Here is a 17,624-nt window from a genome sequence, read left to right on the forward strand (position 1 = left end):
AATATATTTAACAATAAAGTAATATTATCAAATTTTTTAAAAATATAATATTAATGCTTAACAATAAAAAATAATGACAGTTTACTTTAGGTGTATGGAAATGGAATTGAACTTATAAGGGCCCCATCATTTTCAGTAGCTTAGGGCCCCACCAAGCTTAAATCCGGCCCTGAACCTCGACCATCTTTATAACTGTAAATAGGCTCCCCACCTCTGTTCTAGACAATCCTAATGTCCCACTAGAACCTAGTGGGGATAGAAACCACGTTGGGAACCTTTGTAAACGTGATATCATAGCTAGGATTAAAAGCAGGGACATAAGATCATGACATAAACATAAAACCACCGGCCGTCCTTTGAGTGTGTCGAATTAAAAATACATTTAATCATTAGAGGGCCACTAATATCGTACGTCCCGTCCGTGCAGCAGATTCATTTTCATGTTGCAATTTATTATCGCTTGCATTTACTTATTATCGTTTGCATTTATAATATTTTTATATTTTTTAGAAAGTAAAAGCTAATATTATTGAAATATGTGAATTAAGATCATTTATTGGCAACTGTTGTTCGTAGAATTTAATAAAAATTATCATTTTGCCGCCTAAACGTTATCTTCGTGCACTTCTCATAATAAGTAGTTTAGAATGGAGAATGTGGTAAGTTATGTATGTGTAATAAATAAATTCATTGTATTTTTGAAAATATGATCTTATAGTTAGGGAAATTTGATCTTACGAAATCAACTTAATTTAGCTCCTTCTATTTTTGTTCTATCGCATGTTCTAGTTGTAACTATTTTGTTGTTCCTAATGCTTAAACATTTGAATCAAAAAAGATTTGACCGTTCGTGATTGTACTGATTTTCCAGATGAAATAAATTTCATCTTATAGACATGACCTCATTTTTAGCTATCGTGTGTTTAGAACATTCAATTTTCTACGATACAAATGTGGATTTTAAAATAATCGATTTTGAGAATCGAAAGATTTGCATTTTCAATTCAATATATTTTACTTAATAATGCTAGTAAAAGTCGCAAAATTTGATAGTTCAAATTTAGAGTTCCTCCACTAATCATAGACATTGTTATTGCATATATCCGTACCCGCAATATTCATTGTTTCAAACTTTTTGGGAATTCAGTCATTTTACGAAAAGCTCAATTAACAATTTTTACATTATAAAATTTTTATGGTGGTGATGAATTCAGGTGTCATACGCTTACATTTATTATTGTAAGAAAATGCAGGTTAAAGTTATGTAGTTTTGCAATGATTAATTTATCTACTTTACCTGATTTTAAAAAGGATTCTAGTCAACAAAATGCAACTATCTTATAATAGAATTTTTAAACACTGAATTGAGGGATTATCAATTAAATTACTTTAATTTGTGCAAAAATGTAAAGCGGTATATTCTCTGTTTTTATTCCGAAATTATTTAAACCCTATTATGAAATTATTTATTAAGAATATCGAGAACTCTATAACAAATTTTAATTAAATATTGCTATGAAAGAAAATTAACTAATTAATATGTTTTTTTTAATCCAATAGTATTATAAATTTTTTTAATCAATAATTGATAATTGATTCAATTTTATCAATAATTGATTCGTAATAATTGACCTCAATTATTAGGAATTATTCCTAATAATTGACCTCAATTATTAGGAATTATTCCGTGCTCTATTAATTGAATTATGCGGAAAACTGTTATTTTCTAAACAAGTAATTCTGAAATTAAATATAGTTTATTTTATACACCTTTTACATTGAAATTTGCCTTTATTATACTTAATTTGAACAAATTATACTTTTTTCAGTTTATTCTTTGCCTTATTTATAAGCTGTATCGTCTGGTACCCAAATACTGTTGTTCCAAAAAATGTCCTAATTTTTTTTTTCTCTTAATTTTTTTTCTAGCCTACTACAAGGCCTGCAATTATCATTTAGTGATAATTGTTTATTTAAAGGAATGAGGTTTTTGTTATAATTGAATATTTGATATTATAGAAAATAGATGTTGGTATTATAGAAATGGGATGTTGTGTGTTTAATTTATCTTCATTAGCTAATTTCGGGCTTGCATTTAAGTTACATGCTATAATTAATTATAAAATGGCTGTCAAAATTAAGTATGAGCCACTGAGAAAAACTTAAAAGAACATTGCCACCATTTAATTATTATTAATGGTTAAAAACAATTTAGACTACTTTCAATCCTGTAGCAAACGAAAAGATCTCCCGAAACACAAAATTGATTTTTTTTTTCTTTCTGAATTTAAATCGATCATTGCAATATAATAAAATACATTCGATTGCACTAATTTTCTTCATCTTATGTGCATATTTTTGTTAATTATGGGAAGCTAATAGAGTTTAAAATCATTATTCTTAAAAATCATTTCATTGTTTATAAATATGTTCTAACAAGTGAAAAATTCACGAATAAAGCCTGAACTGCGGGTTTATTCACATCTAAGCCAAGTATAATATATTTTTTCTCTCTCTCTTTTTATTTTTTTTTTTAATAGTTTATTATTGTTCTCACTTGCATTTTAAGCAAAAACGCATAAAACGAAAGAAATTATTATTAAAATATGATTATGTCTATCAAATATATGAATATTTTAATTTGTAAAATATATTATGAAAAGTTCTTTTCCCAAATATTAATTTTTCACAAGTATTAATTTCTTTTTTTTACATCTTTATCAGAAGAAGAAACGCAAGCTGATTGAGTGCTTGTAAATGTTTAAAAAAAATATTACTCTTTTAAATCTTATGATTACACGAACATTAAGGGAAAAGACAATTCCATAATGTTAACACTCGGGTTTTCAAAGGAGAAATGTGAAGGTGGAAAAAAGCAGCTGAGGATATTAGAAATTTTTTTCAACTATTAGCATTTCACCCCACTAAAAATATCCTTTTCTTAAGAAATTCTTCAAAAGTTTGAAGAATTTCTTAAGATTTAACTCTATCTCCAAAATATCTTAAGAATTTTTGGAGACATTTTGAATACCTTTAGGATGAATTAAGTTTGTCTTAAGAAAGTTTCCTGAACTAATGTTACCTTAAAACATCTTAAGATTTTTAAGAATATATTAAGAATTTTTACACTCAGACATTTTGAATATCTTTAAGGTGAATTAAGTTTGAACAAAGATTTCTTATGATTTTTTTCAGTTCACACAAAATTTGTCTTGTGATATTTTCGATAATGATCAGATCTTAGTTTCTGTTGAATTCTGTGAGAATTGCAATAATTCTCTAATTAAAGTATATATTTCAAAGGTTTTCTGTCTTTTTTTCGTTCTTTCATAAAACGTACAAAATAATAATTTGAGATTGAAAAGGAAATGTTTTGTTTGATTTCTATTTTAAATATTTTATTTTACTGTTTTTGTCAAACATCAACTGGTATCTACGGAATTTAATATACCATCAGATCAATTTTTATCAATCCAAAATTCTCACATTATTAAAATTTTAAGGATTAGACACTTCCTCGGTATTCCCTACACTGATGTTTCGTTAAGTTAAGGGCCATTGCTAAGCACTCCCACCTTTAACATTTTTCTTAATCTATTCTAATGGTGAAATTCATTGCCAGTATCTAGCAAAATAAATAAATAAAAATATTACTTTCTCCTACTATTTTGAAAAAATTAATATATGAATTAGTAAAATTAATAATGTAGAATAAAAACATTACATAATGTGATAAACTCGAACCCACGAAATGCTTTTTAATGCATTCGGTGTTAATAAAGAAAATTGCAGAGGAAAATCGAAAGATGCAGATATGCATTCCTCGCCTGCGAAATAAATTAAACAATCCACTGGTACAGATACTAAAAAGATATATCTTTTGGGCTATATCAAGTACTAGTCTGCAAATGAAAAAATGAATTGGCCATAACTACTTTGAATCAAATGATCGGATTTTACCATCTTCAGTAGCTATCTTATTAATTAGAGAATTCCATTGAAAATCTAAAATATTAAACAATATATTAATTTTTCAATATTAATTGCTATTTACGAAATTAAGTACCAAAGTATACTAGTGTTATCTTTAAGTAAACAACGCATCCTTTTCTAACGAATCTTTACAATAGTGCTAAGCAAAATAGAAAATTACTAGATTCAGGACAGAAGACGAATAAAATATCTAAACAAAGTTTACGTTTCAGGACTAGTAAGTTTTTTAAAAAAGTTTAAAATAAATTATAACAAGAAAATTTTCTGAAGCAAAACTAGCTTTGAAATGTTATATTAAGACTTAAAACGAATTCATGTATTTTATTGCACTCAATAAAAAATTTGTCATGTTTTAAAATTCTAAAAAACCAATTGTATAATCTTCAAACTTCATTCTTTTTAAATTTCTTTAGGTTTTTTTCAAAATGTCTTTTACTATCTTGCTGGAAGAAATATGTTTTTTGATAAGAAAATCGAAATCCAGTGGCAAACCAATTCTGAATTAAAATTGGATTTATATATGTATATACATTTATTTCAGAATATTGTCTCAAAAAACCAAATCAAGCCTCAAATAATAGTATAACTATTAATGAAAATTTATTTTAAAATGTAATTAGCACAATTTGTATACTTCCAACCATATATACATGTTTATACAACTTATAAAAACGAAATAGCACTTCAAATCGAACATACTAAGAAAAATATTTGAAAATCGGTGGTAATACAACTGAGAAACAATAGAAGTTGAGGTGAATACAAATTATTGTTAGATTTTCTTAGTTTTCATTGAAAATTTATTGAGTTACCGCTATTAATACATTTTTCAGTAAACGAATTCTTCGTTAGTTAGACATTCATTCTAAATTAATTATTTCGTTCATATTTTTACATTTGAAAATCCTTTTTAGTTTAATTATTGGAAAATCCTTTGAAGTTTTACTATTATTAAGAACTGGATAAAGTTAAAAAGATCGTATTTTATATACTTTCTAGCATTATTTTAATAATAAAGAAATTCTGTTTTGATATTCTAGTTGCATAAAAAATAAAAAAATAACAGGAAATAAGAAGACCAGGAGAGAGAAATATTTTTAAGCATTACCTCTCTTAAACAGATTGGTACACTTGAAACTTGGAATAATTCTTCAATTTAGGAACTTTGAATCTGAAAAACAAAATCCTTCTTTATGAATGAATACGCGGATAGGATTGATAAAGGTAGAGTTAAATGGAATATAGTTAATGGAGTCAGAATCGGCTGTACTTTGTCTAAGGTCATGATCACGAGCAGATGTATGTATGACCAATCAGAAATCAAGGAACAAGTTTCAAAATAAGGTTCCAGAATAAAATAATTTAATTATAATTTACAAAATATTAATATATCTTAAATTTAGATTATTTATTATACTAAATAAGATAAATTAAAGTGTAACACTAGTTATTTTCGGCAAATAGTTTTTTATGAGGTTATAATTGTGCTTAATGGTGTTTTTATTGGGATGTTGTTCGTTATTTTAACAGTAAAAGAAATTTTTGTTGAAACAATTTACACGGACAATTTAACATACTAGTGTTAGTACCATAAACAAACAATCAACATTTTGTTGAATTTATTTTACATTTATTAAGCAAGTGAAAAGAAATTTACATCCTTTTCTTTGCTATGGATATATATATATATATATTTTTTATATTATTCATTACACGAAAATCACTTTTTGATAAAAAGCATTTTCAAACGGTAAAATAGGTGCAGCAAATTGAATAAATCGTTTTATCAATTTTAGAAGTATGTTAAAAAAATTATGCATCAATGAAAACTGTAAAATTGGGTTTAAATATTTGTACTGACCTACTTCTGCTCTTGATTTTTCTGTATCAAAGCTACGGACGAACAAGTTGTGCGAGAATATCCAAATTTTATCCGACTCTCATTGAAACCAATTTTTTTTTTACTTAACAAAATTTACCTATAAATTTATACTTGAAAAAAATTTTCCTGCTTCTTCATAACATTTTAATGGAATTGTTCTTGCAACTCAAGTGTTGGAATTTCCATATTCTTCTAAAATATTTAGCTTCGGAATAATTTTTTCTACCACAATTCAAATAATTATCATTAAGAAATATTTTGTAATAAAATCTTAAATACATGGAATCTTTAGGACTCAATTAAATAAGCTACTTGCTGTAGTTTTATTTAATTAAGAAGAAATTTGGGAAAACGAACAAAAGCATTCCGTTAAAAACTCGCGAAAAGCGTAAGTGCATAGATTTTTTTCAAGTGTATCTTAAAACTATTTATCTCAAAATAATAGTAAGCATATTTGATCTAAATGAGATGATGCAGTTAGATTCAGAGATCTTAACCATAATTATTAATTAAATAACATTTATTTATATATCAAAGGAAAACGCCCTTTTTTAATGCCTTAAAAACGCCATTGAGCAAGAAAAAATTATCCCTACAAAATCGCCACTTACTCATTCTTATTGACATATTTTTAAATAGGATTTGCTTATTTGTCGGTATAAAAATTTAATAAATAACATTATCACAATGTAATTTTCATACTTTACAATTAGCCACGTGAAAACGCCTCCAACTATTTTTTTCAAGTCAATCAACAAAACAAAGTGACTGTCAATCTAAACCGAAAGCATTCAACAATATAAATATACAGTAAATTAAAGTGGGATTTTTTATTATAACTATTATTATTTTGGCTCAGGTCTGAATCATTTGACGACTTCCTTCGTGGCTAACTGAAAAGTACCGTAATTTTTTTATCCACAGTTCAAGGTACTTTGAACAAAGTTCAAAATTTTTATTAAAAAAAAAATTTTTTTTAGCAGAATGTCTTGAGGAGGTCTCCAAGAATAAAAGAACTGGAGAGTAATAAGAAGTTCCAGAATTATTTGAAATACGCATTTGCTTCAAATTTCACAGTAAGCTTTTTTTTATTTTTTTTTATCCTTCTTATAAGTTCTACTACATGTTTGAATTTATTTTTTTTATAAAATAATCTTGTTTAATTATGATAAAAATTGCCTTCTTTCTAAGCCGTTAATATAGTTTAATTTGAAATTTAATAGTCGTTATATGAAGCTTATAAACTATTATTATCGGCTCTTTTATAGGAACAAAAAAGTGAAGCAAAGAATAAACGACGCCGAGTCTACAGAAAAACAAAAGTAAGACCATTTTTTTATTAATATATTTGACTGTCCTCTTCCTCAAACCAGTTGCAAATGCTTATTTTTGGAAAATAATAAGCTAAGTTATCTTAGCACATGCTTTGTAGTCACAAACAAAATTACGATCACATATGTTGCCCCCCCCCCACCTCATCTAAGTTATTCTTCAGATAATGAGAAAAAAATTCCCCTGTTCGTGATTAATAAGGAAATAAAAGTTTTAAATAATAATAATATATTATAAGTAAGAAAATGAATTCATATTCTTAATGTGATTCCATTTTTCACAAAAATGACAATTTGATCGTCATTTGTTGCATTTTGAGGAATTACTAAGTTTTGACAAATCAATAACACAGAAAATTTGTTCTACCCAAGAGTTGTTAATACAATGAAGGTGAGAAGTTCTGTTGAAAAAGGGCATCTGTCAAAGGGCGAAATTCTTTTTTTCTCAGAATCAGTTCTTATGAATATAAACCATTTTCCCCCCATAATCTTCATTTATCATAACAATTATCAATGCATTGTAATATTATTAATGTATCGCATATCTAGATTGCATAATGTCCAAGTTTTTTTATTTCATTTCCAACTCTTGACATTATCACTTGTTTATAACTTATAACTTGTCATTATCTTATTTATTTACATAAATTGCGTTGTAAATACCAGCTTACTTTCTTGTAGGTCAACAAGCAAATTAAGAAGAGAAATAGGAAGGATTCCATAAAATCGTAAGTAAGAAATTAGTTTGCGTTAACTAATATTTATTAAAATGGTAAATGTTGCACTAAAAACTTTCTGTTGCATATGATAATGAAGGAGGGAAACTTAAAAAAATTGAAAAAAAACCTACAACTAATGTTTGAAGAAAAAAAAATGTTTGAAAGATTTTTTTTGACCCATTTAATTTAATGATTTTTCGATACAATACCGAAGTCTGAAAAAAATGTAATGATAATAACAAACCAAAATAATCAAAATCTTTTATATTAAATGGCTTGGTTACTTAGATACAATGACAAAAGAAAAAAATAAATAACATGCAGTAGAGGATCATCTCCTCCCAATTAAAAAAAGGGAATGAAAATTAATAATTGACTTTGTAAAGAAAGAGACTTTGAAAGAGAATTGCACTTAATAGGTGTAAGTGGAAAAAACTCACGAAAACCTGTTTACGAAAAATTCCTAAATCCTGAGTTTTTATCAGTAAAATATATGGAAATCAGCCAAATAAAGCAATTTTGAAAAAAAATATTTTTTATTTTACTAATTAAGTACAGGTTAAAAAGTGATACGATATGAGTTTCTTGCTATGGAATAAAAAATTTTTTATGGCTTATTTCTTTTCTTTTATATACTAGGGAATTCGCTTCCTACTTACTTTTCACGTTCTTATGCTATATTTTAAATATTTTAAACAACTTTTTTTCCTGTCTTTCCGCATCTTCAAAAAATTTGCTTCTTCTCAAACGAGAGAAAAAAATTACATCAAACGAAGGGTCATTAGTGGATATTTAAAGATCTCTCAATATTAGTTTACATAAATATCAACGACGAGTTTCCTGATTTCAATAGTCAAAATAATTTTTTTTTAAATGAAAGTAGAGAGATATTGCTGATCGTTTCTCCTTTACATCAAATAAATAAATAATTAAATAAAATAAAACTGCCAAAACATACTATATAATTACTCCAAAACTATGCATATGGATCAAAATCTCAACATTGTATTCATACGTCAGCAGATAATCGACAGTGGCGTAGGATAGGGGTGGCGAACCTTTATACACCAACGTGACATTTTTTCTAAAAAAATGTTTAATGAAATCACAGACGTGCCGTCAAATAATTTTGACTTCATGATTATTGGGAAAATAATAATACTAAATACTATCAACTCAAAACTCTTTATTTACATTGAAAAGAAAACACATTTTGCAATGTCTCAGTTATACGCGTAATTCAACTTAAAGTAGGATCAGTGGGACTTCTGTTATTGCAGATTAAATGACAAATAACTTATAGGTTGTAAGATATTAGTTTAACCAGGACTGTTGATTTTTTTGCTAGTTATTTATTGTTAGCTTGCTTTTTATGGTTATTAATTGTTTTTTAGCATTAATTGCTAATTTTTGTATTAATAATTGTTTATTATTTTGTTTTTTTTTGTGAATTTTAATTAAATTGTTACATATGCTTCATAGTGTGTAACATTTGTGTAATAACAATTCATAGTGCAATAACAATTGTGATCGGTGGCGTGCCCAAAGGTGAAAGGGTGACAAAAATGTTTTGCTGCAGATCGCTTGAACTTATCACTTTAATTACACCAAGTTTTTATTTAGGCTAAATTAAATCTAATTATTTATTCCCCGGTACTAAATTTGAGAAAGTGGCAAATTTCTTTATGTTTTGTTGCATTTAATTTGCAATTATTATTAGTAAAAACATGAAATAATTCATATGAACTTCAACCATCAAATCGAATGTTGTATAAGAGAGCAGAAACCGTTTAGTCAATCTTACTTTATGCTGAATAGCTAGAAAATAATGGTTTTCTGAGTTCTTTATAATAGTGTAGTGTGTTTTTATTTCAGACATTTCATTTGTTTCCATTTTAACATTTTCAGTTCAATTTACTGCAAACATTTAAGAATATACAATTGTAACAGTGTTGTTGACCTGTTACATAACTTTTGGGAGGATCCTCGCAATTAATTCAAAATTTTTCATAATAATTTATTTCATAATTTTTTCTGAGTACTATTTTGTTTTAAAATTTTGCATAATACTTTTCTTTGTTTGGCATATTCCGTTCAAAAAAATTATTTTTTTCATTCTAATATTATTCTTTCATTATAAATGTTTAATTTTTGATTTTCTTAGCATTTGATTTTATTTAGTTTGCTTTTGTATTCAATCAATCAATTTCGGCTACGTCTTTATCATTTTGAATTCAGAATTTAACACACAAGATGCTGGAAGGACGTTCATCAGCACAATAAAAATATTTTAAAGTTTTATTATACTGATTAAGAGACTCGCAATATTGAAACGCGTAATTTCTATGTCATAAACTTCTGACTTATAATATGGATAATTTTATTCTTATCATTTTAATTTTATCACGGTTTTAATATTTTTATTCAGTTTTCATTAAATTATGTTATTTTACATATTTTATACACTAAGTTATCTATTTATCGAAAACAGTATTGCTTATTTATACCGTAAACATCTGTTTTATAACTGACGACCCAATTCTGAGTTTACGAATATCAAAGCTCAACTCCATAGCCTTGTAATTTTAAACCCAACCCAGAAGACAAGAGAACTCCTGGATCAAACATTGGGACAAACAAGCCTTCGCTGAGGACTTTTTGATTAAACCCGCATTTGCGTTACATGGCGGAAAAACCACGATAACCACCACCGATAGTCCGATAACAAGAAGATTCAAACCCATGATCCGTCTACCACTAAGAATGTTTTTTTTTTTTTTTTTTACGTCAGCACCGTGGTCGATGCAAGTCGGAAGCAGAATTCGTATAAATCAGCCACAGCTGGGATTCGTACCTAGGCATTACAGTGAAAAGCGAATGCTCTGTACATTATACTGGATAATTAATAAAATAGATTGCCTTTTTTGTTATTCATACAAAATTGTTTAGAAAAAAATTAAAACTTTTAACTTTATTAGAAACCTAATTGAGAAAAAAAATTGCTTCCTATAAATTTTCATGGACAAAGGGGTCATATTTAAACTCCGCATCAGGTGATGCCAACAGATCTTGCTACGTTTTTTTATTAAATATATCGAAAAAGCATATTTAGGATAATGGACACGATATATATTTTTTAATTTGGTCTTTTTTCAAAAGAATTCTCAATAAATGGGCATTTATAATTTTATAAAAGTGGTTGTAAATATACGTGATACTTGTAAAAACTTAAGTTTTTAAATACCAATCAATATTTTTGAAATCTGAATACATGTAAATGAAGCGAAAAGTTGCCTTTTGAACTATGCCCATTTTCTTAACTACGCATTTTGAACTGTGTCCATTTTCTTGAATACGCATTTTTAGCCATGTCCATTTTTTTTAAATACAAGTTGTAAACTGTGTCCATTTTTAAAACACGCATTTTTAGCTTTGCCTAAAATAAAAAGCTCGCAGATGAACTGTTAAAATAGTGCGAGTCTTGTTAACAAGTAAAATTGCTTCTCATTTATCTCTTGTTGAATCATACCATCTGTTTACTTTAAGTGAATTTTTTTTAAAAGTTCAACTGATTATGTTTTAAAGCTAGGCTATCATTTATTTCGTCCCCATTAACATATTAACAAAATGCTCTAATATAAAATTACTATACTTACATATTTTTTAAAAACATTTATGTTCTTAGTTTTTGTGGAAAATAGCAACTTTGAAGGGAGAAAAATAATGATGAACGAGAAGCAATCAAGAGGTTTGGCAAGTGATTTAACTTCTCCAATAAATTGGAAAATAGTTATTTTTTTCTTATCAAAAATCTTTGGTCAGCCGTCAAAGTAAAACTATTGTTTTGTCTCATTCCCCTCCCCCCTATTTTTTCTTCTGTTTTTAAAAAATCGAAATTTAATACGTTAATATTTCTCAACTATATAACATTCTATATTACTTCTTAATTAAAATATTCTTATTTTACATTGAAATTTATTGATGTTAATTGTCCTTAATATTGATTATGATTAATGTCTTTTTTAGACGGGTATACCAAATTCGAGTTGAAGAAACTGACGATATAATAGAAGTACGTAACCTTAAATTGTTTTATATTTTTTAATTTTTAAAACATTTTGAATTTTTTTTTTTAATTTTGCATGCATTTCGCTCAACAAAAAAAAAACAGTCTAATTTAGGAATGTAAGTTAAATACTCGTTGTTATTTATTCACTTATTTATTCAATTTTTTATGATTTTCAGAAAGTGCTGGGAGTTCAAATCTTATTAGATGATTTATACGTCAGTGTGCTTAGGTTTGATATGATTTCTTCTGTTTCTTTAAACCTTATCACTGATTGAAGCATATAGTAAAATATTTTTCTAATCTCAAACCATTATTTTTATTTAATGTCCTGTGTACCTAAAATCATAATTTCTTCTCTACGTTATAATACTATTATATTAAAAAGTAATGTTTCTACAATATCGTCATTATCGAAATCAATTCAACTATCATTATTGAATATTTTTAAATTATCGTTTTCAAATCATTTCAATTTTCAGTGTCATGATCTTTAGTTTACACATCCTACTTCAATAATTATAATATTGGAGAATGTACAATCAGTTCACAATTTTGAGAATGAGAAGGGAAGAGTGGGGTCAATTGTAACAGGGCATGATTGTAACAGAGCAAAAATTTCGAGTTTCGGGTTCTAGATTTGGTTCCTAGGTGGCACACAAGATATATTTAATAAATCTACATGCATACCCCTGTTGGCAACCATTTTTATGTACTTTTGAAAGAGTTACATCACAAAAGATATTTTCACGCTACGTAAGTACTTTTTTTGGTATTAGAATATTATATTGTAACAAAGTAATTTTGTTTAAACAAATAAAAATTATTAACCGAATATGTAAGTGGACACCTTAATTAACATTTCAATAAAAAATAGTTTTGTTAATTAACTAGCATTGTTTTTAACTAATGAAGTTGAAATGGCGTATTGGGGACGATTATAACAGCTGAAAATAAATAATCTTATGTTTACAAACCATTACTTAACTCTTTAAGAACCACCAATAGTTTCCTATATCATGTTGCATGTGCATTATTTTATTTGCCACCTTTCACAGCATAATAACCTTTTAGGTCTCTGCTCATTATTATTTTTACTTCTAAAATATCACTATTATTTTGATCAATAAAAAAATATATCACAACTATGATAATATGTATAATTAACTATGTTTTAGTTGAATTTATGAACTGTTACAATTGACCCCGTAAGTGGGGACAATTGTAACAAGTGCACGACTGTCAAAAATTGTTAGTAACTAATATAATAACATTTAAAATAAGGTACTTATTTTTTTTTCTAGTAGAGGATAGTCTACTTTACTCGTCTGTCAATTAATACTAATAATATATTGGATTTTTTGTTAGTTAAAAATAGTTAAGCAAAAAATGTTACAATTGACCCCACTCTCCCCTAGATGAACGAACACAAACGCTTGGTCTTGTTTTATACATTATGAAGAAATTATATATATATTTTTTTTTTAAGAAATAGCTATTGGAATATACAACTGGAATTTTTTATATTATAAAAAAAAAAGGAAAACTTTCAAAATGAAAACTTTTATTGCAAAATTGTTATGGTTTGTAAAACACGCATAATATTTTTTTTCTGCATAAATAAAGCACAAATTTGTGTTTTAAAGATAATATTTTACTTTCAGTGGATAACTAAATCAAGAGTAGGAAAAATTTCCCTAACTTTATGTTTAGTACCACTAGATACTTGGTCAAGGAATTCGAAACCTGCATCTTTGAGCAATTTAACTTGATGCATGTTAAATTCGAGCTATTTAAATATCATAAAATGACGAGTGAAAAAAAAAGCAGATTAAAAACCTCTAAACTCAAAATTATACTTAATGTACCTGATTGAGAAGTTGTAGTACAATGTACAATTATGTTTTGATTTGTATATGTGATATTATAAACTTTTTATAGAAAGAATAGAAATTTTCCCGAAATGATTCGAGATAATGGAGAAGATCCCCACCTGAGAAACCTCATGTTGGAGTTTTACCGAAATGGATTGAACCAATCGTAAGTTTAATTCTATCATAAGTTTGAATTTTTTAAATACAAATTTGGTATTTTAGACTATAACTGTGTTTTGTATTAACGCATTATGAGCGCATAAAAAGTTGCCATTATTCACATAATTCTTTCAATCAAAAGGGAAAAAAATTAGCACTCTAAAAAACTTTTATAACCACATAGAAATTTCTCCTATGATGATGAATATGATATGATCTTTAGATAAACTAGTTTTACAGTTGCGTGCAAAAGCTTTTAGTTTTGCTTAAATATTTCTAGGTTTGGTGAAACACCCGACATTAAGCGGCTTAAACGTTTGTGTTTTGTAACTTAAAATAACGTTTTCACGAATTAGCAAATATAAGGTTAGATCTTCTAATCATCAAGATTGCATTTTAATATGTGATTGCATTCCTCCTATCTAAAACGTATTTTACTACATCAATTATTTACTACATTAAAATGATATAAGTTTAATACAAATATCTATCTATTGATTTCAAATAATTTTTTCTCCTATCAATAAACACAATGAAAAGTGCTTGAACTTATTATATAAATAAATGCATACACAAACTTTGATTGCTTGATTGCTAAAATTAATTAAAAGTGCGTGAGATAACATATTTAGATAACTAAATGCCTTTGCACAACTGAATTATTATCATTAATAGATTAAGTGTGTGAACATGGTATCAACTTAACTTACTCATTAAATCTAGAAGTTAATGCAGAAACTTTTGATGTTCAACATTTCCAATTTTTCCATTCCTCAATTCCATTTTCGAAAAGCGTATAGTTAAAGAAAAAATAAATGTAGATTAAATTAAATATGTAATAAAAAAAAATTCCCTGCCTCGTTTTGCACAGAAAAAATCGATCAATAAAGTAAACACACTTGATAAGACTACCTGTATCAATCAAAATAAAGTTCAAATGTATTATCAGATAGTAAATTTTCGGCGAAATTTATGAACCCAATAAGGAACCTGCGAGGTATTTTTTTAATTTTTAAAATGAAACTTCTAACCATTTTATGACGATAGACACTAATTTCAGTTCAGTGGGTTAACTTGTTAATTTGCAATTAAAATAACATAAATATGTGACTAAAATTTAGTTAAACACATACTGAATTTAGCTAAACATACTTGAGTAAAAAAAAAAAAAAATTGATGACTTCAATTGGTTGGTTTCAGGTTTAGAGTGGTTATTTTCAGACCTAGAGAGTGGTCCGAAGTACGGGTTCTTTAATGTTAATTTTATTTTTAGCTTATTTCGCCACATTTCGAGAACTTTTTAAGCGAAAGGAAAAATTTTCGTACATAATTATGAAATTTTTTTATGCGAAGATAATTCTTTGCAAAAAATAATTTTTAGTAAAAACTTATTATTTTATTTAATAATAGTCGAGAAATTTTGAATTATAGGGTATAAAATTTTTTACATCATTTCAAAAAATTTAATTTTACATAGCAAAATACAAAATTTGAGCAAAATAGTTTGAATATTCAGTCGATTTTTTTAAAAAAATCGTGTTTTTAAGTTAATCTACATTTAAATTAATCTACATTAATCTGCACTAATTAACTAGCATACTTAAGGTAACCCCTTCGAACTATTAAGATTGAGTCGTCGAAGAACTTGAAGATTCGTTCTTTTGACAAAAGTTATTCAAGGTGGTCTGCTTATTTTTTTTACACACTGTACAGATGTTTTTAAAATCAAATTTATATTATTCGTATGTTTTTTTATTATTTAGGTTAACACCTATTGGAATTAAAAGGGAGAATTCCGCAAGCAGTTACAGAACAGCTCAAGAAAATGTTTCTATAAACTTAACCAATATCAACATAAAAGCTGAAGATGTTGGCAAATAAAATTAATTTTTTATTTTAGTTTATTTTAATCTAAAAATGTTTTTTTCTTACTTTTAAATTTTGCTACTACTTTTACTACTTATTTCTTAAATTTATTTGATGAACTTCTCAGAAATGGAAGCGATTTTCTATATTCTAGTATTATATATTTTAAGAGAAGAATGTATTATGTAGTACACAAAATATATACTTATAGAGGAATATGTACAGGGTAAAATCTATAAGATTATACAAATATTTAATTTATTGTTTTTAATATTAATTCATTTATTTTGCCTGTCATTTGGTCTACTTAAAAAGATGAGAAGCATAAGATCTTTTAGTTCTTACAGTACTGTTAGCTTTTGTACATTCTTTGATTAATGTAAAGAGTTGGACATCTGAGACGTTGGTGTGGTTGTGGTTTTCTAAAGCATACAGCAAAAACAATTGTTCCGATTTGTTTGAAAGTCATTAGGTACGAATTTTCTTTCGTTTATCTTTTTAGTTTAAATAATGGCCATACATTCTTTATTATAACAGAAGTCGGAAATTTTATGACTGAACTGACTTATATAGAGATAAATATAGAAAATTGCTTTGGATTGTTTTTACTATACATATCAGATTTGCAAACCAAAAATAATGGAGGATGTTTGTTTTCGAAACTAAAGTTGAGAGAGTAAGTGTTCAAAAACGAATTGAATGTTTGGTTTTTAGGAAGACAAATCAAGGCCATCTTCAAGGAAGACAAATGGTAAAAACCATGCTTCAGCAATAAATGGGAGGAAAAAAAGTTTCTAATTAGCACTTTAATAGACCTGGCAATCATGATTCAATTGAATCACTTTTAAAAAAAAGTTTTTGATTACAAAATCAGTACAGAATATATTATTGAGAATAATGTGAAAAACTATTCACCCTAACTGTTCAACTATTTTTCCGCTTTAAACTACAGCAGACATTTTTTAAACAATAATGAAACAATTTAAATAATCATAAAGCTGCACTGCTAATAAAAACTATCCTCTGTACTTGATTTGAGTTTAAGTGTTAAGCTGCCGTTGAAAAAAATAAAATTGGGAATATACAGACAAAGAATGGAATTACGATTTTCTATTTTTTGTAACGGAGATGCCGATTAGTTTCGCAAAAGTTGCTACCAAACATGAGTTTGTTTCAGTATTTGTCTTCTAAGTTGGCTTTTAATTTACAAGACGTATTTCGTTGCCAATAGTTATTTTCTAAGATACATTCAAAATTAGAAACATTTAGGAGACAAACGTTAATAGGTAGCATTAAAATAAAGGATGTAAAAGGAGTAAATTTTGGCCACCTAGTTTCTTATAAAATGATAAGGAAGTAAAAGTTAGCTTTAACAATATATACTTTAAGGGTTTCTGCTTTATTTATTTATTTATTTTAATTGAATGGATTTGCAAGTGGCAGTTATGAAAAGTATGTGTAATATTTTTGAAATAATAATAAAGTCAATTATATTCCTATTAAGAATACTGTTTTTCCTTACCCCTTAAACAGTTTTCTCAAGTTTTCATAATTTAGAAAAACATTTTTAAATATTTTTATACCTTGCAGTTCAATCACCGTGAAGTTAATCTGTAAACAAAAATTAAAAATAGTTTTTTTCATGAAATTATGTAAGGATGAAAAAAAAAATTGGTAACGGATTTAAATATTTTTACTATGGTGATAAAAATTCAAGAAACCTTCAAAATTTAG

The 17,624-nt window shown here is 26.7% G+C and overlaps 1 protein-coding gene across 1 annotated transcript; it reads left to right on the forward strand.

The window, feature by feature from the left end:
• The first annotated feature begins 452 nt into the window (after nt 1-452).
• LOC107445476 (uncharacterized) lies at nt 453-17,393 on the forward strand. Its single transcript, XM_016059872.4, has 8 exons — nt 453-659; nt 6,859-6,951; nt 7,144-7,197; nt 7,888-7,934; nt 11,952-11,997; nt 12,171-12,223; nt 13,933-14,031; nt 15,788-17,393. The coding sequence occupies exons 1-8, from the start codon at nt 648-650 to the stop codon at nt 15,903-15,905; spliced, it is 522 nt and encodes a 173-aa protein (XP_015915358.1). The 5' UTR covers nt 453-647; the 3' UTR covers nt 15,906-17,393.
• Nucleotides 17,394-17,624: the final 231 nt, after the last annotated feature.

This window comes from Parasteatoda tepidariorum, chromosome 10 (genome assembly GCF_043381705.1).
Source record: "Parasteatoda tepidariorum isolate YZ-2023 chromosome 10, CAS_Ptep_4.0, whole genome shotgun sequence".
NCBI classification, from domain to species: domain Eukaryota; kingdom Metazoa; phylum Arthropoda; class Arachnida; order Araneae; family Theridiidae; genus Parasteatoda; species Parasteatoda tepidariorum.